General features: G+C 38.8%; 1 protein-coding gene across 2 annotated transcripts; it reads right to left on the bottom strand.

The window, feature by feature from the left end:
• Positions 1–24,649, bottom strand: virma (vir like m6A methyltransferase associated). Of its 2 annotated transcripts, none has more exons than XM_067448609.1 (23): positions 24,535–24,649; positions 18,014–18,126; positions 12,132–12,218; positions 11,936–11,984; positions 11,485–11,650; positions 11,281–11,400; positions 10,751–10,981; positions 9,386–10,538; positions 8,439–8,963; positions 8,066–8,220; positions 7,810–7,892; positions 7,485–7,578; positions 6,650–7,194; positions 6,253–6,488; positions 5,643–6,122; positions 5,418–5,550; positions 5,219–5,335; positions 4,961–5,121; positions 3,856–3,952; positions 3,147–3,313; positions 2,714–3,060; positions 2,470–2,613; positions 1–356 (listed from the first exon to the last, which is right to left on the bottom strand). In XM_067448609.1, exons 1-23 carry the CDS (start codon positions 24,595–24,597, stop codon positions 172–174), a joined length of 5,451 nt encoding a protein of 1,816 aa, XP_067304710.1. In that variant the 5' UTR covers positions 24,598–24,649; the 3' UTR covers positions 1–171. The 2 variants fall into 2 exon arrangements, with proteins under 2 accessions (XP_067304710.1, XP_067304709.1); XM_067448608.1 differs by having other exon boundaries at positions 11,281–11,403.
• Between the last annotated feature and the right edge of the window lie 1,028 nt (positions 24,650–25,677).

Consider the following 25,677-nt stretch of genomic DNA (forward strand, 5'->3'; position numbering starts at 1 on the left):
TATCCTCACAAGAATTTAATTATATTTAACAGTTTTAAAAATGAGAGAAACACAAAACATGACAATGATATACACAATATCAGTCGGTGGTTGCAACAGATACAGCAGATCCACATCCTGATTGGTCCTTTAGAGCCTGAAGGCTGAGTCTGCTTTGCTCAAAGGCAGTGCTTAGCGAGTAAATGAGCGGACGTGTCGGCCCCGTCCGCCTCCGCTTCCTCCACTGCTGAACTTCCCTTGACCACGTCCACCGCCACTTATTCCACCTCCTCCCACACTTACTCCACCACTCAACCAGGACAGGCCTGTCCCTCTGCCTCTGTTGGCTCTGTCTCGAGGAGCCAATCGGTAAGCACCTGAAGAGTTAGGAGAGAGGGATCAGTATCTGTTTGGTAGAGCTTTAGGGTGACCTAAAGAGCCATTTAAAACATTTCATTCAATAGTTTGCAACTTTACTAATTAGAAAGCAGGCAATATTGAGGGAAACCACCAGAAGGTGGCACTAACACTCAAGTTAAAAATAGTGGTTAATAGATAGGAAAATAATAATAGATTTAATTTATAAAGCACTTTTCATTCAAAAGAATCTCAAAGTTCAACAATGAAAGGGGGGGGGGAATAAAAAAAAGAAAAAAAAGAATAAAAAGTAAAAATATAGAATAATACAAAAAACCAACCAACACATAACAGTTAAAACTTTTCTGAACAGAAAACAAGAGCTGATGGTGGAAGTCTCTGTAAGCTCCACAGTACACTGTGGTCCACTCAATAATAACCATAATAGCCAATGCTTATTTTAGATTTTATATATATATATATTTATATTTTAGATAAAATATTTTAAGTAGGGCTGGGCAAGTTAAAGCATTATCGCGTTAATGCATTAGTTAATTAACGCCGACAATTATTTTATCGCACATTAACGCAGTTATTTATTACTATATTGAAAGGCCGTTGCTCACTGCCTCTGAATACACATACAGACAAACCATTGGTCACAGGAGAATACAGTGCTGTCTCTAGCCTAAGCCAAGGGCTTGACATTCTTTGTCTGGGACAAATAAAATATATAATAACCAGAAACACAAGAATGATTCAGATTTTGTTTTTGTTTTTATTATATTCAATGTAAACAGCGATTGATGAGTGTATCTCTGCCTCTGGTACGTTAAGTTGCGTTGAGGCTCGCGTTGCCTGTCTTTGTGAGAGACATTCATGGAGAAATCAAAACCAATGAGCAGCAATATAAACTCACAGAAGAAACATACTGGGGTAAAACTGAGCTTTTTGTAGTTGTTGATATTTGTGATATTGGTAATAACACAAGTCGACTTTGCAATCGTGAATTGTGTTGCAAATGGTGTAGCCTAGTTCAATAAACAAGTAGCCTAATTAATATTAAGTTACTTAAATTTTAGATCCAAACAACCTTTTTTGTTCTATTTCACCCATGATTTCACCAACAAAAATAGTTCCAAAAGAAAGCAACACTCAGATACAGAATAACACTTTTGTTACTGAATGATTTAGCGTTTTGAATGAATCATTTGAATAAACGACTCAATGACTCGCTTATGAAGACGATCACTTGCTGCCCCCATATTGGCGGTTATGTTTAAAAGTATAATTGCATGTTTTATTTAGAACATCAATCTTATAACATTATTTATTGCAGCTGTATTTTTTGCAGTTTAAATTATTTAATTTGATCGGTAACAGCCTATAGTGTCTTTACTATTATAACTGAATTTATTAATCAAATGTAAGAAATTAATATGAAAGATGATGCATACATTTAATTTTTAAAATCAGATTTAAAAAAAATGGCCTTTATAAAATTAAATAACGCCCTGGGGTGAATATCACAAATATGCAGATTTTAGTGGGCCTATGTAAAATCTGACAGAACACTGATGAGAATATTACTACAGAATCAATATATGTATACCACTAATTTAATTAAAACATACATACACACACACACACACATATACATATATATATATATATATATATATATATATATATATATATATATATATATATATATATATATATATATATATATATATATATATATATATATATAAAACAATCAATATTTAAAAAAAACTATTAAACAAGTGAATTATAAATTATGAAGAAATGTTTAAAAACAGAAAATGTGCGTTACAGTATCTAATTATTTTCTACACTTTACACAAGGGCTGTCGGTAGATTTTAGAAGCGACAGTGAAAATTTACAGTAAAATTACTATATTTTACTAGTCAATCGGTGAAGCAGGCATCATCATCAGCAAAAGCTGAAAATCCCAAAATAGCCCAATACAAACCAAGTACTCTGCTTGGTCAATAAATTGGTCTTGTTTATTTAAGACCCTTATAAGTGGTCAGTGTCATTTTTAATGTTATTAAATAGCTATTTTATATCGTTTCTATATTATTTTAATAAAAAGGATGAGGGCCTACCTGTAGGTGGCTGTCTGGAGGGCAACGGTCGGGTGAAGTTGCTTTGTCCTCCGCGAGGTTCACTGTAAGTCCCTCTGTGAGTGACAGCTGTCACCGGAGTGCTCCAAGTGGAGCCACGACCACCTTCACGACGTGGATAGTTTCCTATGACAAAACATTTTTAAAATGATGTTTCACAGGTTTAATCAGCCACATACAAAAAGGAGTAGAGTATACATGTGCTGAATTAAACATATGGATGTACCAGCGAGTAGAACACTCTTGGGGGCTGGTGGGGTGAAGAAGCGGGTGTGACTCTGGAAGCCTCTCCCTCTGGTTCCTCCAGTGAACAAGCCTCTAGTCGGTGGCTTGGCTCCTCCTCCCTTTGGTGGTCGTTTGGGTAGGGCCAGGCCAGTGGGCGGACCCACCTCCTTGAACTCTGCGGCAAGGAAATCATCTACATGCATGGAAGGAGGCCGACTGGTGTTCTGCTTGCGCTGGCGGAAAATGTCATGCGGTCGATTGAGCTGGCCAAATGCACCACGGCCCCGACCCCGAGGGGCTGCCATTATATGAGCTCGTTTTGCAGGCTCCACATAATCTGACTTCCCACTGCAAACAAAGAAAAATATTTGTAGCTTTATAAAGTTCATACATTCAAGGTAAAAATAGTAATCTCAGACTAGAATGGTGTGTACCTGGATGTGATGAAAGTCTCATGTTTGTGCTTGCCCAGTCTGAAGCCTTTGGTCGGTTTGCTGTGTCCTGGGGAAGTGGGTTCAGTGAGGAACGATCGTTCTAACTCTGACTTCAGGTCTAAGTCTGGACAACACTGCTGGGCCAGAGCAACTAGGTCTACTTTCACCTGTGGCACATACATTTACAATGATTGCATGAACCAATAAAAATGAAGAGTAATTTAAATTGTTTGTTCACCCAAGAATTAAATTTCTGTCATTAATTACAATTATTTTTGTTTGTTTATTGCTCACAAAAAATCTTATCGTTGCTTCACAACAGTAAGGTTGAACCACAGTAGTCACATGGAGTATTTTAACGATGTCTTTACTACCTTCCTGGGCCTTGAATGTGGTCATTGTGTTGCTGTCTATGGAGGGGCCTGAGAGCTCTTGGATTTTATGAAAAATATCTTCATTTGTTTTCAGAAGATGAACAAAAGTCTTATGGATTTGGAACGACATGAGGGTGAGTAATTGATGACTTGATTTTTTTGGGGGTGGGGGGTGAACTAACCCTTTAAGATTCAGAATCACAAAAGTTGACTAAAATGTATCTTGATTCTAAAACTTCCTCATTAATTTTACCTTAAAATAAGTTTATGTAGCTCTCCAATTGTTAAAATACATATTTTAAAAACACAATTATATATTTTTTCACGTTCCTTACCATGTCTACTTCTGTCTCCAACTCATCTGACTGGAATGGAGAGAACCACAGGGCCTTTAACTGCTCGTCCAGGACATCTGAGAGAACATAAACTGTCCTGAAGGTAGAGAACATGTGAGGGAGGGGGAAAAAGAGAAACATTGTTACACGATTGAAGACACATTTTTATGATACAGAATTTTATCTGGTTCAAATATTTACATTAAGCACAAGGAATGTGTAAAGCTACAACAATACAAAATCGACTAATTGGTGGGTTGCCTGAACAACTTTTTTGATTAAGTGGCCTGTATAATTAAGTTGATTTTAGGTTCAAAAAGGTTTTAAAAAAAGCACTTTTTTGTTTTAAAAAAAAAACAGTTAGATGCACAACAGAAAATGGAAATAGAATGCAAGTTCTGTAAAAAAAAAAAAAAAAAAACATTTATTTTGCATTTTTTTCTGCCTTTATTGGGTCAGGACAGTACAGTGACCTGACAGGAAGAAAAGTGGGATGGGATTGAGAAAAGACCACAAGCTGGGACTTAACCTCAGGTTGCCTGATGTTCATGTCAGAATGCTGCCCGCAAAGCTATCGGCTCTGACAACTATCTTTAAACCTAAAAATCACAACATTCAGGACACTCAAAAAAAGTGTGCCATTTTGAACATGCAACTTTTCAAGGGTTTTTAGCATGTAAACAGATTAACTACTAAAACACTACAAAAAGAAATAAATGGTATGTACCTATAGATGCACAACTAGTCTTGAGCCTGACAACTAACTGACAATTGTGACCCATTTCTATTTAGTACCCTAGTAATTTTAGTACCATTTAAATGAAATTAAAATAATTAATATTTCTTATTAGTGTTTATATTTTCTGTTTTCATTATTTCAAGTTTTAAACATGTTTTTTTTTTCCATGTCTATATCGTTTTTTAAATACATTTCTATTTCAGTTTTAGTTGTTTTAGTACATCAAGTTAAACAAAATGAGAATGAGAAATATTGCCTTGTAAACCAACTAATAAAATAAGTTTAAGTTTTTTAAAACTATTTTATTTCATGGTTTTATTTTTAGATACAACCCTATCACAAACATAATTACTCTATCCATATTACCTGTGATTGAACTGTGTCTGAAGGGGCTCCGGTGCGGGTAAAGTGGGCTCAGTTTCAGGCTCTACATTAGTTGGGGCATCTCCAGAACTTTCGATAATCTGTCGCAGTCCAGCCACATTCTCAAGCAGAGTTTCCAAAGACTCATCCTCCTTACAGAGCTTCTGCATATGTGGGAGAAGATTAATATGAGCGTCTCCTTTTATGCATGCTACAGGGCACAGCTTAATTATGATGTATAACGTAAGCTGCCACAATTACCATGATATGTTTCTCCAGTTCTGATAACGGATGCTCCCCTGAGTCCTCCTTCCACTGCAGCAGCTGCTTCATGTCGCTCACACTAAGCGCCAAAGATCGACTGTCTATGTCTTCATCCTATAGAGGAAAAATAATATGCATTAGCATATACATAGATGCATAAACAACTAAATGTGAACTGATTCTGTTGCCTGCCTACCATAGCTTCACTGTTCAGGATCTGTCTCAAAAAGTCAAACAGGGCTGAAAGAAGCTCAGCAAACTCTTTATTAAATGATGTGGTTTCCCTGCGGATCAGAGAGGAAACGGCCAAGCTGTGTTTCTTCAGAGAGCTGGAACACAAACACAAGAACATGAGACTTGCAAAAGATTTCACTAAACTGTTAAGGTAAAAAGTAAAAGTACAGGGAAATGAGTGTGACACCTTTTGAGGTGATAGAGACCGTAGTCGTGCTCTGTAAGAAACATCATGGTTCTCAGACATGTGAGCAGGAGCGCATAGCTGCTGTGTGTATTTCCCAACACTTCCAACATCCCATCACATATGCACATCATCATATCTCTGGTTGGCAGTGCGTTAGCTAGCTGCTCTGCCTCCGACACTGACGCTTCACCCGAGCCACTTACGACCAGTGACACATCCTGGTCACAGAGTGACTGAAAGATGGAAGCTGTCAATTCAGCGTTCTGCTGTGCTGACAGGCCGGCATCTGTGGGTAGGACAAGCATGGCAAGCAGAGAGGGAAGAAACTCTGATAGTTTGTCCTCCACTTTAGCATCATTCCGCCCCTCAATGCGTGCAGACCCACTCAGCAGAGCCAACATGGCCGCCTTGCAAGCCCGTTGAGATGCCAGCGAGTCGAGGAGGGCTAGTAACCTTAACAAGCGTGAGCCAGCTGCCTCCCTAAACACACAAAGCACAATTCATTTGAGCTGTCTGGAATATATATACACACACTAACCCATCCACAACTGAAGTAGCAGGGGCTGGATATCTAAAAAACAAATCGTTAATGTGATGAATGTGGCCTTACTGTTGCATTTCCTCCTGCAGCTGCTCCAGCAATGTCCTCATAACCAGAGTGGCAGTGGGTGCAGCAAGATCGCAGAGTTGTACACACACACGCCGGAGCATGGAGAGGAGAGGCGGACAGCTGCTGACACACACGCACCTCAGCACTTCCTGTAATACTCGAGCCTGTGCGTGTAAGTGCACACTCCACAACTTTCGCGTGTTCATTGCAACCCCTATGTCTTGCACTGATAGTGCCTGAAAGAGGAAGATGGAAAGAGATTAAATTATTTTCTATAGATATATTTTTTAATTAATGAACAATAGATTTGGAACTAGTTAACTAGTGTGTAACTGTGTGGGACAATGAGCAGCAATCAGGTGACAGGTGCTTGTAGCCGTATAAGTGTGTTCAGTACCTGTGTGGTCTGCATTGGCAGAGGCAGAGGAAGCAGTTCTGACAGCATACTGAGGCTGCTGTAGAGGTTCTCTGGAGCAGCCAGTATAGAGTTCAACACTTCCTTCAGCATCAGAGACCAGCTGTTTCCAGCCACGGTCTCCTCTGATCCCGTCTCCTGTTCACTAACCGCATGTGTGAATGTTAACATTATCTCAGTCACGTCTCCCTGTATACGCAGCTCCTCTGCATCAAGGCGACCGGTTGTCGGGGTGGAGCAGAGGATCTTGTGAAGGGCGACACAGACAGAGGGCACACGCACGTCACGGAACTCACAGGTTCCCCCGCACAGCAGCTCTGTCAGCATGGCTCGGATGAGTCTCAGCGAGCAGGAGGCCACTGACAGCATCATGAGTCGCTGGGCTATGGGACCCATTGGCCCATGTAGTCGCCATGGCAGCAGCAGCAGTGATGTAAGCTTCTGGAGGACTTTAATAAACGTGTCCATGCCCTCTGCACTAAAAAGGGCTATGATGGCCTGGTTCCATTTCAAGTCTTTCTGCTGACCTGCATACACACAATGAGCCACGTCAGGATAAGCAAATATTTGTATTGGTATTTACTAGTGTTGTTATAATACCATTTCAGTAGTCAATGCTAAACCCATCTAAACAATTCTATAACAATTTAGATAATGCATCCTTTAAATTTACAGTGGAAGGCATGTTAAATGCTTTTATACTGCACTTATAAGCCTATAAAATGTATTTTTTACACATTTAATTTATTTTTGTCATGTCTTTATCTGTGTAGTATCTTGCTAAGACAAGCAAAGTTATGATTAAGGCATACAGTACCTGGCACAGTAGTTGGAGGGCAAGCAATATGGCACAACACTCTGAGGGCACTTACAAGACCCACTCCATCTGCTGTCATCAAGTTCTCCAGATTCTGACAACAGAAACAGTTAGTTACTACACCATATTTAAAAATACGTGACATCTTTATTATGATGTGATCCAATCATATGACAAGTTGAGTGTATGAGTGAAAGAGTTACAGTATTTTCTGATGCCTTGATCAATGCTTAACATAAGATGGGTATATATATTGTAACTCATTCTCTATAATCTTAAACCCCCTAAAATGGAAGTAAAGTTTTTGTGTGGTTGATAAGCTCACCTGCTTTATGTACTCAATAAGTGTAGGAATGCCACTGATATCAAAATGTAATTTTTCAAGTGGCTCCATCCACTTAGACAGCTCTGAAAAACACATTTAATCATATAGGTCAGACGTAAAAGCACTTACACTTACAAAAATTATAAAATGGCTTTTAAGGCCTTAGGGAGAAAAACACACTGCTTAACAGAGCATGGAACTGGTGGTTTGGCTGACATTGAAGTGTTTTTGGGCTGCAAAAGAGAATTAGGCTAACCTTGAAGTTTGGCATTGTTTTCATCAGCTTTGCAAACATTAAGTAGTGGAGAGGCATAGTGCTCCATCATACGGAGATCACTTGACGTTTGAATTACCAGGAGTACAAGCATACAGGCATAGTTATATGTTACAGATTTCCTTGCTTTGCCTTCCCTGAGAGAGTAAGAGACAATCAGCAAGTTAGTAAGAACAAGACTTATTATAGAAATATTAATTTTAAATTAAAATGACTATGGAGTGCAGCAGGGCTCTGTATATGGCCCATATGAATTTCTTAACAACATCTGTAAATGGCGCCAAAAAAAATGCTATATATTTTTATTTGTCATCATTAATCAGACATTATTTTAACCAATATTGTATATTCTTACCCTTGGCCCTCTTTGGCATGGAACTCCACCAGGTTGACCAGACAGCTAAGGTTATTATCCAAGCTAAAAGCGTGCGCAACAGCATTTCGGCCTGTACTGCTAAAGCTAATGAGATACAGGCTGTGAAGTGTTGCCAAAACATCTGGATTATCGCCATCTTCAAGCTCTGCCCCATTCAGCTCAGCAACACCCTGTAGTGCATGTAGAGTTTGCATAAGCCAGACCCAAAAACCATCATCAATTGACCCCTCTCCAACTGCAGGAGCATCTTCACCCTCAACCTCTGAAAGAGGTGTCAGTGGAGCCAAGTGAGAGGGTGGGGTCAGGTGAGTAAGGGGTGTGAGGAGACGAAGCAGCAAATTGATGGTTTCGTGCTGGCTAAGGAGGAACAGCAGACCCTGTTGGGACTGGGACAGGAAACGCATCAGCTCTCTGACAGCCTGCAGGACTCCGATGTGGGCACATGTAGCCGGATACGACAGAACAACTGCCAGAGATTCCAGAAGGTGACATGCATGCATGTATCTGTAAAAAAATAAAAAACAATTAAAGAAATGTTATATATTTGAAATTAAAGGCACACTATTGTAACTTTTTGCACTAGCAGTTAATAAAACAAAACTGTATGCGTCTTGTGAAAGAAAACTGTAGCCAGAGCTACATTTCAGTTAACGTATGACAATTATGCAGGTACTGGTAGGGCTGTCACGGTGAAGGAATTTCCCTTCCTATGATTCAGAGTGGCTCAATATCACGATATGTAATATTATCGCCTTTTATTTTTAACTGTTACAATGTGATGGCAACAAAACAGGAAGATGGTATGGAAGATGGATTCATGATGTACTCGTTTATTATATACATTTCGTACATTTGAAAAACAAAAAAGGGTAAATAGTTTAGCTTTAATATCAATTATCATAATTTTTAAGCCACATGATACTGACCTGTACAGTGTTGGATAGGGATCATCTCGCTCTGGTGGCCCAGTAATCCGGGCATTGGTGGGAAAAGCTTTCCCAGGAGGCTGCACCATACAGTGCGGTGCTGTCTCCAGAAGGTGGAGCAGTTCCTCTAGGAGACCTTGCAGTCTCTCTAGGTCACCTTCTGACAAAGAGGCAGATTCCAGCAAGGTATCGATGTCCATTGGGCTTTCCCGCTCTACCTCATCTCCTTCCCTCTCAGTGCTTTCTCTCTCGCTCTCCTCTCGCTCACCCACCTCCCCCGTGGCATGCCGTTCAGCCCAAACGCTGGCTGTCCTCTGAAGGTCAGTCAAAACTTCATAAAAATGTCCCTTATGTAAAATAGCTGCACCGGCTGTTGCGACACGTACGGTCTGGTCCAACAGAAACAGATCCAGCAGACGCTGGTACCCACTTGTTCCATCATTGTCATGGTGATGGTCTCTGAGCAGTGCCTCAATGCCCTGGGGCTCACTGATGATACTGTCAAGAGAGCGCAGCACGTAGAGTTTCAGAGTGGAGGAAACATGCTCTGCAAAAAGCAAGCCCAGGAGGCTGCCAACAATCCCTTTTTCCAGCAGATCCTGCACAACCTGGGCACCACAGTCAGCCAGGGCAGAGGCCAGTTTGGTTCCTGCTTTGAGCTGGCGCAGGTTCAGAGCTATGGGCTGTGCCAGAGCTGAGTCCAAATTAAGAGCTTCACAGCTCCAGTCGACCAACCGCTTTAACTTTCCGCTCAGCCCGTCAGGGTCCTTTATAGAGAGGAAGCTCAACCCTTTTACTAGATAGGCAGGGATTTCCTCTAATGCAGTTACCCATCCTGCCCCTCGCTCTGCCCCCTGTCCCTCCCCCCAGGCCTCTAACAGCTCTAAGAGTTTGGCTGCCGACTCCGCCCAGGAGGAGCTTGAGTCCTGGACGTCTACAGTTTTGAGGCGTCTTAGCTCCGCCTCATATCGCGTGATGTGCGGAGGGGTGAAGTGCTGAAGGGGTCGGAGGTCACGCTCATACGGATCGTACTGAACAGTCGGTAGTGAGGCGAGGTCCTCAGGTGTGTAGTCCAGGTCAAATGCAGGCAGCTTGAAAGCCCCACTCTCCAAATCTTCCTCATCACTGGATATCTGCTCATATCCATCATCCCCTGTAGACAAAAAAACAAACACATCACACACCAGTTCCCTTTCCAAAGCGCAAATGTAAAACAGAAAATCTGTTACACTATCACTGGCTGAGCAAATCTAGCAAGTAACAATTTGAATCAGGAATTAGGCATTGTCCTTGCACGTGAAATATCTGGGTCATTTTTCCCTTGAAACCTGGTTTATTCTCCCTCACTACAGTGCAACTCCTCACCTTCTGCATCTTCATCCGTCACCTCATCACCCACTTCATCTTCCTCATCCTCTTCATCCCCCTCGCTTCCCTCAGACGGCACATCTTCATCAACCTCATCATCAGCCGGTCCTTCGTCGTCCTCCTGCTCTGCGTCCGAGTAGGTCTCATCGGCAGGAAGAGACCCTCGCTCAGGTGAGACAGGCTCCAGGTAATCATCACCCTGTTCTGTGTTCTCCACCTTCACTGGCCCTAAAGCACAGACAACACAACATTTTTTTATTTTAAGGGTCAGAATATAACAAAAATGCAATAATATAAATGCTAAATAATATATAGTTGAGTCCCCTTCAATTAAACAAGGTTTAAATATTGAGCTAATAAATATTGACACAAAATGAAGAAATAAGATTCTCTGACTTTTCACTCAAATTGTTGTTTATAACATTGTTTTGATGCGTTATCAAAAATGTATTAAATTAGTTAAACTCAAAACAGAAGCACATTGATCGCCACTGTATATATTCATAATCTTTTCCACGTGGACATACCAGGTGCAGGTAGCGCCTCCTCATCATCGTCGTCTGGAGGAGGGGGGCCTGGTGGGGTCCGTGGCCCTCTGGGTTGTGGTCTGGGTGGGCTTCCGTTAAACTGCTCTTCATTCTCCCACTCTGCTAGAGATTCACACGCATTGACATTTAATTTTCCACATAAAGCAATGACATTATATTTGTGTATAAAATGTTTGTGCTGACCAAGTTTAATGTTTCTCTTGGATCCCAGCTGCTGCTGTTGAGGCGGAGGGGGTGGAGGAGGTGGTGGAGAGTCCCGCTCGTGGCTGTGAGGGCGCTCCGCTGTGCCGTACACTGCCAACGTTAGGCATGTGTACCATCCACGCAGGACCAACCCATCTGTGTTTATCTTCAATAACACAAAGACAAAATGAAAATTTGGACATGGTGTCAGACTCTAGAGGGGAGGAGCAAAAAAAAAACTTGCTAGGTTCAAAATACAAATGAAGGCAGATTTGCCTACAAGCCATGTGAGGGCAGGAGCTGACAGCTTTAGTCATTACAGAGGCATGTGCAAATGCATTGTGGACTTGGGAAAATGCTTTTGAAGTATTGCCAGAGGAAAGCTGCTGTCAGCAATTTTGGAGAAACCACAAAAATATTGGTGCATGAATGTTTTTTTACACGGACATACCTTTCCATTTGGCCTGAAGATGATTGATTTGTTCTCATCGTACTCAAGGCTAGTGTGAAACAAACACAGACCTCAGTGAATTGAACAATCAAACAGTACATGCATCTATTCAGCAGTAGATCTGGGTGATGGCATACTGTATTTCTTGCTGAGCTTGTCCTACACAGGTGTGTGTGTGTGTGAGTTTATTTAGTACCTGCCCAGCCTGTCAAACACTGGAGCGTTGGGTTTGGACACATTGTTGAAGAACAGGTCCAGCTGGAATGCGTGAGGGGCAGTTTCCCTGAAGATACACAAGAAGGGGCATTGTAACCGTCAAAAACCAAACCTGAAACCCCTATTTGCTATCAGCAGCCACTTTCTGTCAAATCAAACTTCCTGTTAGCCTGCAGGAATTATTTTATAAATCCCATCTTTTTTCGGTTTAGATTTACTGTTACATATTCAACATGATTATTTAAAAGGAATAGAATAAGAAATCGTTTTATAGTTTGTCCTATCACAACAAACTTTCCTTTTCTCTCATTGTTCTCTTAACAGGTTTGGAGACAAGGAGGATGAAGGATGAGATCATGGGAAAAGCTGAGAGTGGTCAGAGAATAAGGGGTGTGGTGGATCTGTTTTTAAAGAAAGAACAATAGCGACCACAGAAACCTTTTCCAATTTCCTCAACTGTCCTCCAGCCATTTCAATTCTGAGGATACCAAAGTATTACTCATCTTCCATTGTACAGCACAGAAGCACCGGGACAGTTTGTACACACTGTAAACAAGGCAGAAGCGCTGTTAACTGTCATAATATATGTAGTGAAAGGTGAAAATTAGGGATGTTAAAAACGGCATATTTATAAGATTGTCTAATTGGTGGATTGCCAAAATGTCAAGATTGCATTAAATTGATTTAAATATTTAAAACTAAATAAATGCCGTTCTTTTAAACTTTCTACTCAGTGAATCCTAATGGCTTTCAAAAAAATATTATATTCATATATATATATATATATATATATATATATATATATATATATATATATATATATATATATATATATATATATATATGAATATAATATTTTATAATATAATATATATATATATATATATATATATATATACACACACTATATTCAGCAAGGATTTATTGATCAAAAGTGACAGTAATAATTGTAACATTGGTATAAAAAAGTATATCGAATAAATGCAGATGTATATCGAATAAATGCAGTTTTTTTCCACAAAAATCCACAGACTTCCACGAAAATATTACGCAGTTCAACTGAAAATGTTTAACAAGAAATTTTCCTTGAGCATATTAGAAGTATTTCTCAAGGACCATGTGACACTGAAGAATGGAGTAATGACGGCTGAAAATTCAGCCTTGCTATCACAGGAATAAATTATATTTTTAAATAAAAATATTTTAAATAACCTTTTACTTTTACTGTATTTTTAATCAAATAAATGCAGAATTGGTGAGCTTAAGAAACACTTTTGAAAACAAAAAATACCCATCCCAAACGTTTGAACAGTGGTGTATAATAACAGAAAGTAGTTGACTTAAAGTTAGTAATTATATTGATATTTTTCTTTAAAGGCAGTCACTTCAATAGATGAAGCATCGGTTCTTTAAAGAGATGAGACAGATTTATAGCTGCTAGAATGTCAGCATGAAAAAATAACATATTTTGTGTTAAAAAATATTAATAGCTAGAAATAAAATGCTGCCCACACTAACCAACTACATCCTAACCCGTCCCTTAATGTAAGAAAACGTTCATACAATGTGGATGGCAAAGATTGTACAATAAATAGTGAATATGTAGAGGGAGTGATTCAATAGTAGTTACTTGATTCGTTATACACATGATTGCTTGCTGTTAGGGATGCTCATTTCGTTTTATTTTTCCCGACTGACAACCGATGCTCATTAATCGATTATTAACCGTTAACTGGTAAGATTATAATATTGAATTGGCATTACATCAAAATACAATTGACGAGTGTCTGTGACCTGTTAATAATACTTTTTTCACATGTTTATTTTATTGTTGAAAAAGCAGCAGACCATACAGAACACCTCAACAACAGAACTTAGATTCACACTAGAGCCCTGCATTTTTGCCCGAGCACTACGGGACCCGACTTCTTTACGCGCCTATACGCACCTTTTTAGGCTTCTCATTCGTTTTACATTTATTTTATTAATTAAAAGAAATGTGTGCTGCGCTGGTGGAAACAACATGAGACCATAATAGCTTAGGCTACGCAACTGTCAAGACATGGCTCGCATAATAGTCCAGCAGCAGCGTGCATTTCTTCAACTGCTAGAGTTATGGCCTTTTTACAACTGGTTCCTTCATTCGTTTTCTCTGACCAGGTATCTACAGCGAGGAAAATAAGTATTTGACACATCAGCATTTTTATCAGTAAGGGGACTTCTAAGTGGACTATGGACACAACATTTTCACCAGATGTAGCCATCAAGCCAAATAATGAATTCATACAAAAAAATCAGAACATTTAAGTATACAAGTTGAGTCATAATAAATAAAGTGAACTGACACAGGGAATAAGCACTGAACACATGAAGATAACAAGGTGCAAAATGGCATAGAAAGCCAGGAAATCACTAGCCTGACGTGGTCATACTCAATTCTAGTCAGAATATGAGTCTGAAACTGCTCCATTGGGCTGTGATTATGGGGCGTGTTTCAACCGAACCAGGAAAGACATCAATTGGATAGACCATTTTTTGTTTTCTATGTCCGCGGGTTGAAGCGAATATTATGTGATATATAGACCCATGAGTGCAAATTACACACATTTTACCCCCCAAATGCCATTTTCCCCCAGAGAACCCCCCGAGAAGCTATTGTTTAGGGCTAGTAGTTGGCAGGTTTTGTTTTAAAAACTTGGCAACCCTGTCTGCACGTGAGCTGAAATCAGGCTGGAATACACAATCTTTACACGTGTTGTAAAAAAAATAAAATAATTTAATGATACACAGAGTAATTACCCAACATGTTCATCATTTCTAAGAGAAATTGTGAAGGTGAATGCATACACAAGCAAGCTCTCCGTTTAGGATTCGAAAAAATATAATCCAAGTGCCTTTGACGACGTGCATGATTACGCTACTGTTATCATCTGTCAATAATTGTCTAAAGCCCACCCATATGATTTCATTGGTCCGAACACTTTCTGTTCGTGCATAATTACTCCCCTATATAGCAAGGCCAGACCAAACTGCCCGACCTAAAAAAATTGTGGGCGGGGCTAAGTTCGGCTGGCATCCAGGCTAGGAGATCACCTGAAATCTGTCAGTATTGAGAGAGAAACCCTGCACCCTATCAGTACAATTGATATCAGCTGCTTTAGTCCTAATTGATGGCCTATAAAGGCTTCTCATTATTATAAAGGCACACAGGAAAGACTTCATGGTGGGTACAAGCAATGAACTCTCTCAAGATCTTCGTAATCTTAGCGTTGAACAGCATTTTTATTGGAATGGCTATAGGCGCATTTCCATGCTGAATGTTCCTGTGAGCACTGTGGGGGCCATTATCCGGAAATGAAAGAGCATCAGTTCACTATAAACCGGCCATGATCAGGTGCTCCACGTAAGATCCCTGGCCGAGGAGTCCAAAGAATAATCAGGAGAGTTCTCCAAGAGCCAAGAACCACTCGGGCAGAACTTCAGTAAGACCTTGCATCAGCAGGTACTGTTGTTTCAAAGAGAACTATAAGCAATACACTGAACCACCATGGCATCCATGCACGCTCAACACGAAAGACTCCATTGCTGAACAAAAAGCATGTTGATGCTCGGTTAAAGTTTGCGAAAGAGCATTTGGAGAAGCCTGTGGATTATTGGGAGACTATAGTATGGTCAGATGAAAGCAAAATTGAACTTTTTGACAGTCATTCTACACACCATGTTTGGAGAAGAAATGGCATTGCCCACCACCCCAAGAACACCATTCCAACAGTTAAGTTTGGGGGTGGAAGCATCATGGTTTGGGGCTGCTTTTCAGCAAGGGATACTGGCAGACTTTATATTATTGAAGGCAGGATGAATGGAGAAATGTAGCGGGACATTCTGGATAAAAATCTGCTGCCATCTACCAGAAAGCTGAAAATGAAAAGAGGGTGGACATTTCAGCAAGACAATGATCCCAAACACAAGGCCATGGAAACAATGAAGAGATTTCAAAGAAAGAAAATCAAGTTGCTTCAATGTCCCAGTCAATCCCCTGACCTAAATCCCATAGAACATCTATGGAGTGAACTGAAGATCAAAGTTCATAAAAGAAGCACAAGGAACCTTCAAGATTTAAAGACCATTTGTGTGGAAGAATGGGCCAGAATCACTCCTGAGCAAAGCAGACGATAGGTTTCTCCATACAAGAGGCGTCTAGAAGCAGTAATCACCAACAAAGGCTTTTCTACAAAATATTAAATAAAGTGTGTTCAATACTTATTCCCTGTGTCAGTTCACTTTATTTATTATGACTCAACTTGTATACTTAAAATGTTCTGATTCCTTTGTATGAATTCAATATTTGGCTTGATGGCTACATCGGGTAAAAATTTTGTGTCAATAGCCCACTTAGGGGATTTCTAAGATTTCAAAATTACTGATAAAAATGCTAATGTGTCAAATACTTATTTTTCTCTGTATCTGACTGCAAAATGACCAGGAGTAGGCCTAAATGCCTTCCGAGATTCTTTCGAGATGTATTTAATTCCGATTACTCAAACAAACCAATTCAAAGCATTTCAGACAAAACCTGACAAGTGTAAATGTATCTGGTTGTTTAAGCCACATGTGTAGTAAATTTTACACCTGGCAAATATTTAAAAATAAACGTGTGTGTGAGAGCGTGTTATGTTGTAGTCAGATAGATATGATGGTGCTACTGCAACACACATCGCCGCAAATGAGTAAAGCAAGCCAACGCAAATGGCCGTAAATGAATCTTAAAATAAATCTTAGATGCTCAAAAACACAATGATCTTCAATAAAAAATAATAAATGATCTTACCAGTGCTTAGGTCGCTCTCTCTCATATTGGGGTCTTTGAATTTGAAATGAGCTGCTGAATAAAATGCATCTTGAATCTTTTGCTTTCGTTGCTGTGAAGTCTGTTAAAATAAGCTATACGGCAAGAATTGAAGATCTGATTTATAGGCTATTCATTTTGCAGAGGTGTAAGGTATCTATAAGAAAACCTGCATGTTCTTTATTTGTTTAGATTATTTAGCTCTGTTCGTTTGCGAGCATATAGTATAGCATTTAGTATAGCATATATTATAGTATGGCTAAATTAACTAACATTGTTAATTAACATTGCTTGAAGTGTTATATCTATGGATTTCATTATAGACAAGTCAAGAGTTGATTTGAGAGGCTAAATTGATTAAACGTGGTTAACTCTGTCGGCCGCTGGTCGCTTGGTCGTCACTTAAAAAAATAAAACTTAAATAAACAAAACGAAATATAACTACTTTGACATTAAAAACAAAACTGAACTATTCTAATGGCTGCAACAATGCAAGCCAATGTAAGCCAAAAAAATACACAAAAAACACAGGCTCCAGTCGGACTCGGGCTGAGATTTTTGATAAGCTGTCGGACAAAACCACACTACGAAAAGCATTAAACAAGGCTTCAGATGGCACTGATGCCCGGTGAATACAGAGACGCCTCACTAGAGCGGCCAGCCGCGGGAAGGGACTTTAATTTGCTTTCCTTCACCAGTCAGCCACATAGCTTATTTTCCACGTAACTTCGTCACCCTTTATGTCAAAAAGGTCCTATGGTCCCACACAGTATGCTTCTTTCCCATTGCTTAACTTTGTGAAATATGTCTGTGTCGGCACGTATCGTTCGTTGCATGTGTTGAGTTAAAAAATGAAAAATAAAACATTTTAACCATTTAACTGATTATTCGGTTAAAGTTCTTACTATCGGTTAACGGCTAAACGGTCAATATGAGCATCCCTACTTGCTGTAGCTTTAGATAAGACTACGCATGTGCATGCGTATGTGTGTGTGTGTGTGCGTGTGTTTTCTCACCCAAATGCTCTGCTGTCAGGCAGGTTGCTGTGCGCTTTGATGCCAGGGGGAATGACTCTTACTTCTGTGATCAAAACACCGTAAGGAAACCGCACAACATCCACATTTGTCAACTTGTAAGAGAAGAGACACAGAAAAATGTTAAGAAGCTGATCGTGACATGGATAAATTTTATCACAGATAGACTGATGCAAAGGCTAGATTTCTCAAACACACCCTGACTGAGCAGTCAACCAGAAAAACAATCAGGCTTATTCAACTGTTAAAGTCTTGGAATTAAGATTCCTAGGGTTTAAGGTATTCACAAACACAAAAGCATTCTTCAAAATGAGGATCTTATTGAAAATGGCTGAACGGCATACAGTCCCTTTCCTCAACAAACTGTCATAAGGGAACAGGCCTGTCCAACCTGTTTCTAAAGAGCTGTTGGAATACACTGGTGGGGTGGCAGATCACTGCAACAATACAAAAGCACTCACCAAACACAAGCATACATACACACCCTAAAAACACCAAATTCCAGGAGAAGAGATTTGTTCCCAGTCTTTACTAATAGGATACTACCGTACATAAAACACTGGAGCAAGGAGAAATGTACGAAGCATGTAAAGCAGAGGTCGGTAACCTTTTAGTCATGAAGAGCTTGGTCTGGGTGATAAAATGGTAATTATCGCAAAAAAATATTCCTTTTATCGAACTCTTGATAAAATGATATCAAGAGTTCGATAAATGTTCTATAATGTTTATGCGCCAAATGCTAAATGAAACTCATTAGTGCTGAGCCACATGTACCTTTTAACCATTCGGTTTATACATCAAACAATAGATTTTAATAACACAAAATCTGAATATTACAATTTTACTATATACAAATGCATTATTTTTTTTTACAGATGTTACTGTTTTTGTTAATAGACATAGGCCTAAATGTATATCTTTATCCTAACTCAAGTTACTATTACGGTCAACTCACCGTCAAATGTCCATATTTGTTTCTAAGAAACAAAACACGTAATATTAATATTCCAGCCAGGCAACACAAACCATGTTTCATGTTTTATGACTTACAATACACCTGTCATATGCAGAACTAACTAATTATTTTTCTATTAAGATAAATACAAATGGAAAAGTAAATAATTCAAAAATGTTTTGAATGTTCTAACTCAGATTTGCAAAATGTTCACCCGTTTTGGCAAGTGTTTGTCATATACTGACAAAACCTTTTTTTTTTAAAACCACCATTTTTTGTAATGGTCTGGTTTCTACAACTTTCACTTATGAGCAAAAATCTGCCTTTAAACTAGAAAGAAAAAGATTAGCCATTTATCATGATAATTATAGATATCGACTGAAATGAACATTTGGCAATATCGCTCAGGGCTCAGCCCTATAGATTTATATGTTTCCGAGTTAAGCTTGGAACATACTCTGCAAGAAAAAAGAAATTAGTTCGTTTTCTCGAGGTGGCAAGAACAAGAACAAAGTTCGTTTTTGCCAGTACATTCCATACTTCACGAGAAAAGCAGGTGCCAATCATCTGCGTTTTTCCGCATCAACCACGCCCACTTTAAATGTATGACCAATCATACAATAGATCTCGGACACTCGCAAGAACAAAGTTTTGCTCAGACGATGTTTCAAGAACAAGCTGCGAGAACTCCCAAACCAGTGCTGCGAGAAACAAAATGACGCCATTTTGTTCTCATAGCCCTGGGAGCGAGAACCTTTTTCTCTGTTCTTGTGGAGCCTTTAATCACTGTGCCACAACACTGATCGGCTAGCTATCCATTTTGTTAAAACGGTTCTATTTACGCATAACTTGTGTCTCTTCACAAAACAAATATAAATCCAAACTTCAATTCCTGTGCTATATGCAAATTCAACAGAGTTCATGAATTTATCATTATTTATCATCAGCTAATTTCAAGATTAAAGACCGCAATTGGAGAGAGAGCAGGATCAGCACCGGTAAGATGACGAATGTGTTTTGTGTCTGTTCATTTGCAGCAGTTTGTACGTCGGCTTGCTGAAGAGATTTATCAACCTATTATGACGCAATTACTTCCCTACCTGCCACTGTTGGTACACGTGCCATAGGTTGCCAACCCGATAGAAACTTTCGATATAGGATAAACATATATCCATGCCAAGTAATCAGAACTATAATGATCTTTTTAAATGTACCCAATTATATTATGCTGAAAGCATGAGGCCTGTCTCTCACAAGGTGAGGACATTATTTTAGAGAGGTGAATAACGAATGTACGTTTTGTCAACATTTAGTCATAATTATGGCTTTTCACTTGCTCTTGGGGGAAATTTCTGGATATGATGATCGGAAAAATATAACCAGGCTGATTAAGAAAAGACACTATGGTGAATGACTGTTGCTCTGCTCAATAATGTCAGGTTATAGTCCTTAAAGGGATACTGCACCCCAAGACGCATGCCGTCCCAGTTTTATAGACTTACTCTCTTTAGATGAACACAAAGATTTTTATAAAAATAATACATCTCTGTGGGTCCATATAATGCAAATGTACTTCCAAAGCTGATGCTTTTAAAACCTTGCAAAAGGAGCACGATGTTAATCCATAGGACTCCAGTTAATGAAACAATGTATTCTGACGCAAAATGATAGGTGTGTCTAGGGAAAATACTAATAGTGAAACTTTTTAACTATAATATAAACCATTGCATCCAGCCAACCGATTTCACACTTGACGCAAATGTCAGCACGTTGTGAAACATGCAAAGTAACATCCTCTGTAATTCTGATGGCTTTCCAATGTGTTGACGTTTAATTCAAGTCTAAACTAGCATTATATGGAATCACAGAGATGGATTATTTTTCTAAAAATCTTGTGTTCCAAAGAAGAAAAAGTAATGTAGACAGCATGAGGGAAAGTAAATTATGAGTTATATATAACAGTATACAGAATCACAGCATTCACAGAACAAAACTTCCAAACAACTATGGTCAAATCTTAAAGTGCCCCTGTGCACTTTATGCACACTATTATGGTTTTTGGAATATGCATGTTTAATATAGCTGTTTTAATAAAGCTGTTTGTGAATATAAGTTGTAAAGACGAAAGTGCACAATAAATAAAGTTATTGTCTACTAAAAGAAATAATCGACTCTTAAAGGGTTAGTTCACCCAAAAATGAAATTGATGTCTTGACTCACCCTAATGTCGTTCCACACCCATAAGACCTCCGTTCATCTTCAGAACACAGTTTAAGATACTTTATATTTAGTCTGAGAGCGTATCTAAATGTATGCACACTTTACTATCCATGTCCAGAAAGGGAATAAAAACCATAGTCCATATGTGACATCAGTTAGTTAATCAATCTCTTGAAGCATCGAAAATATATTTTGGTCCAAAAACAGCAAAAACTACGACTTTATTCAGCATTGTCTTCTCTTCCAAGCTTGTTTTCAAACCTGAAAAAAAGAATCAAACGGTAATGAATCAGTGAATCGATCAAAGATTCTGGGCGCCAAACTGCTGAAATCACGTGACATTGGCGACCCGAATCTTTGATCGATTCACTGATTCATTAACCGTTTGATTCTTTTTGGAGGCACATGGAGGAGAAGACCATGCTGAATAAAACCGTAGTTTTTGATATTTTTGGACCAAAATGTATTTTCGATGCTTCAAGAGACTCTAATCAACCAACTGATGTCACATATGGACTACTTTGATGATGTTTTTATTCCCTTTCTGGACATGGACAGTAAAGTGGGTATTGACTGCGATGAGGAACGAAGGTCTTGCGGGTGTGGGACGACATTAGGGTGAGTCATTAATGACATAAATTTCATTTTTGGGTGTACTAACCCTTTAACTAGTCTCTGTAATTCAACTTCCACTGTGTTGCCGTTCCATGTCACTAGATAATACATTTGCATAATACTATGTTGTTCGCCCGCAAAAAAGCAATCATCCTTGCGATGGAGGTTCAGGATAAATAACTAGTTCTTCCAATGTTTCATCATCGGACTCAGACTGAGGAAGCTTCCGACAAGCACTGTATGTGGTAGACCAATCACAACAGACTGTACCATCTTCCCCAAAATAGCATAATAGTGGCACTTTAAAGTCGACATGAAAAGTCGTGATAGTCTTTTCTTTCCAATTGTGATGGATATCCAGGTGAAACATCGTCTGGCTATTAACAGACCAAGCTCAATTTAAAGGTCCCGTTCTTCGCGATTCCATCTTTCAAACTTTAGTTAGTGTGTAATGTTGCTGTTAGAGCATAAATAATACCTGTAAAATTATAAAGCTCAAAGTTCAATGCCAAGCGAGATATTTTATTTAATAGAATTCCCTTTCGCCTACAGCAAACGGCAGGTTTGGACTACAGCAGGAAGTGCAGGGATGTAATGACGTCACTAGAACCATTTGTTGACTAACCCTCCGCCCACAAGAACACGCAAAATAGGGGCGTGGTCTTGTTGCTCTCCCACGTGGAGAAGAGCGCGCATTCAGCGCTTGCATCTCCCCGTTATGGTAAGAGGCGGGACCTTTCCGGGCAAAGTGCACTAAGCTGCTGTCCAATCATAACAGGGGAAGCGCTGGCCCAATCAGAACTCGTTACGTGTTTCTGAAGGAGGGATTTCATAGAACAAGGAAATCATCAGGCCGTTTTTAGGACAGAGAAAACAGCGCTGTACAGATAAGTCAATTGTGTGAAAAATACTGTGTTTTTTTACACGCGAAACATGAACTCATGTTATATTGCACACTGTTAACATAATCAAAGCTTCGAAAACACGTGAAGAATGTGACCTTTAAAGGAAGTGTATGTAAGATTGTGGCCAAAACTGGTACTGCAGTTGTATCCCCTCTCCCCCTCCCCCTGGCTTGAGGTTGCCACATAGGCTCCAGGATCCAGCAGTAGTATTTTTAGCTGCAGCTGTGGTAACTACATCAGAGTTGGCAACCCGGATGCAGAAACACAACAGACTTTGTGATTGTTCGAAAGGTGGAGGGTGGCGCTTCAGGCCAAAACATCAACATCAGTTGAGGGCTGTAACAACAACTTTTAAATGACAATATCCTGGCCGGACTGCTGTTGTTAGTGAAATAAGTATTTGAAATTAACATGATTTTTTAATGTCTAGTGACATAGCCGGACAATTTTATGATTAATTGAAATACATTTCTTTACATACAGTTCCTTTAAGATTGAACATTGGTCTGGGGAGTCTGCTATGTATTTCTAGTGCACAAGAGGCGTGATAAACAAGCATTATTTGAAAGACTGTACACAATTGGATAGTCCGTCAACCATTCAGACCACAAGAGGTCTGATCAATGGCCAACGACCCAGTGCTTTTCTATCCGTCATCATGTTAACCCCACCAATACCACAACAGGTGGATAAGCCAGTTTGTGATTGGTTCCCGCAAAAGTGTAACAGAAGCAGTAGAAATGAATGTACAAGTTTCCAAACTAAGTTGCAGGGTGAAATCAAGTCGCAGGCAGATCAGGCTGGCTTTACCCAGGCTAGGTGAAACGACCTCTCGAACAATAATAATATAGGGCGGGACTTGATTTTGCCCATCTGGAATTGATTGGATTGATGTGGCTTGTGATCTTATGTGAGTGACAGGTTGTCCCGCCCTTGTGCAAGTAAACATGTCATCAGAGAAAAGATGTCATTGCAACGGGGAGGGGAAGTTATTTTGATTAAAGATTACAAGGAAACATTTATTAAAAAATCTTGAAGTTCACAGATATTGATAATTAATACTGAATTAAAAAGAATGACCCATTTTAATGTAATGGTGACTAAACCTTACAAAAAAGGCCAGGACTAAATCAGAGCAACACAAAACTTAAATGTTAAGCTCCAGCAAAATGATATATTAATTACGGGGGATTTCTTGTTATTGAGGCCAGATTACTGGCACATTTGACCCCAGCTACCTCTGCAAAGTTCTATACATTACAGACAACCTCCTTGTTTACATGCACATGCGGTGCTGTCACATAAACATGCCCGTGAGCGTTACTGAACAAGCACTATATGTTTGTTTGTAACAACATATAAGCATGTTATTGTTAAATAAATCTAATCATTGATTTATCACAGTAACGTTATGCTCCTCGTTAATAGCAACTACACACACGCTGCCACAAAAACTACAATATAAGTTAGCCATGAGTTTGTTTGCTCTGGGGAAAAACTTGCACCTAATAAAATAACGTCAGGCTTGCTCTGCCATACAACATCTGTAGTTAATTTAAGTTACGTATTCGTTTTAAATTAAGAATAATGTGTTTTTATAAAAATGTGAATTCTAGCTTGAATTAATTGAATATGTATGAATTACTGTGCTAATTAGCAAGCTAACTGTTTACAGCGCACAATGCGTTATTACAATGGAAACTTTAAGAACGCGCGCACAGCAAAACAAAAGTATGTCTGTTATACTCTGCATACTCTGCAGTATGCGGTTAAAAGACACGAGTGAAGACAGAAAAATCTCTGTTTACCTCTGCACTTTGATGCTTGAACGTGTCTAAAAAGAGCAGCTCCATTGCAGAATCCCCCGCCATCTTTCTTGGTCACATTAGGACTTCCGGTAAGGAAAATACTTCCGGAGTTGGAAGCAATGTCGGTTGTGTTCTAGTAAGCTATCACTAGATTTTAGTGAATGTAGCCTATCACATGCGCTGGACTTCTAGATTTCGATAATTGCATAATCTTATAATGGTATATAAATCATCGTATTGTGCACATATAGCCCAAGCCTACTTTAGCCTAATGGTAATAGGTTATACAAAAGTTCAAATTCAGATAACAACACTTAAATTAAAATATATATTGGCTATAATACAATTCTCCTTTTCTGTATTTAATTCACATATTTAAAGTTTTTAAACAGAACATTATTAAAATGAATTACTAGAATACTTGAGTGATTCTTCCAAATAAATTAAAGAAGTCCAGTGCCGTTGGAAATATGTAATGATTGGGGTTTTCTTAACATTTTTAGAATTAAATAAAGTCATGTTTCTTTGCATTTTAGATTTTTCAGATGCTTATTTTTTTCCCTTTGCACGCCCCCTTAATGCTGTGTTTATTGTACTGAATATGCTATTGTTATGAAAATTTTTTACACAAAATGATAGGTAGAGCCTACAACTAGATTTAATTACATCATCTGTGTATATTTTCATATGCATATTATTGTTCCCTACTTGAGTTTGTATATTGATATTGTTCAATAAAATAAAATAAATCGCATTTACAGAAGATTGTAACAGAAAAATTAGAACAAAAAACAAAAACACATTATAATAAATAGCTGTTTTCACATGAAATCATATATCAGTTGTTTAATTTTATTTTTTGCTTTACAATTTTTACAGTTTCACCATCTCATACTGAGGAAGCCTCTTTACAAAATATGCATCATCATCTAAAAGAGTCAGATAAGTGCTAACAAAAATAGAAAACATCGCTAAAGTGTAGTACTAATAAAAACACACAAACTGAAATCATTCAGGGATTTTCATGGTGCAACGCGTAATGGTGCAACCCTTGTCTCAGTACTGCTGAAGGTGGTTGGCCATGAGCTGTGCACAGAAAAATATATGCGCATATATATATATATATATATATATATATATATA

The sequence above is a fragment of the Pseudorasbora parva genome, chromosome 7 (assembly GCF_024679245.1).
Source record: "Pseudorasbora parva isolate DD20220531a chromosome 7, ASM2467924v1, whole genome shotgun sequence".
Lineage (NCBI taxonomy): Eukaryota > Metazoa > Chordata > Actinopteri > Cypriniformes > Gobionidae > Pseudorasbora > Pseudorasbora parva.

Excerpts from the sequence above, each read along its gene's own strand:
- virma (XM_067448608.1), bottom strand. The coding sequence starts at position 24,597 with ATGGCGGGGGATTCTGCAATGGAGCTGCTCTTTTTAGACACGTTCAAG. Across the intron at positions 11,651-11,935 it reads TCTTCAGGCCAAATGGAAAG|ATAAACACAGATGGGTTGGT; the intron begins GTATGTCCGTGT and ends GTGTTATTGAAG. Across the intron at positions 10,982-11,280 it reads GGAGGCGCTACCTGCACCTG|GGCCAGTGAAGGTGGAGAAC; the intron begins GTATGTCCACGT and ends TCTGTGCTTTAG.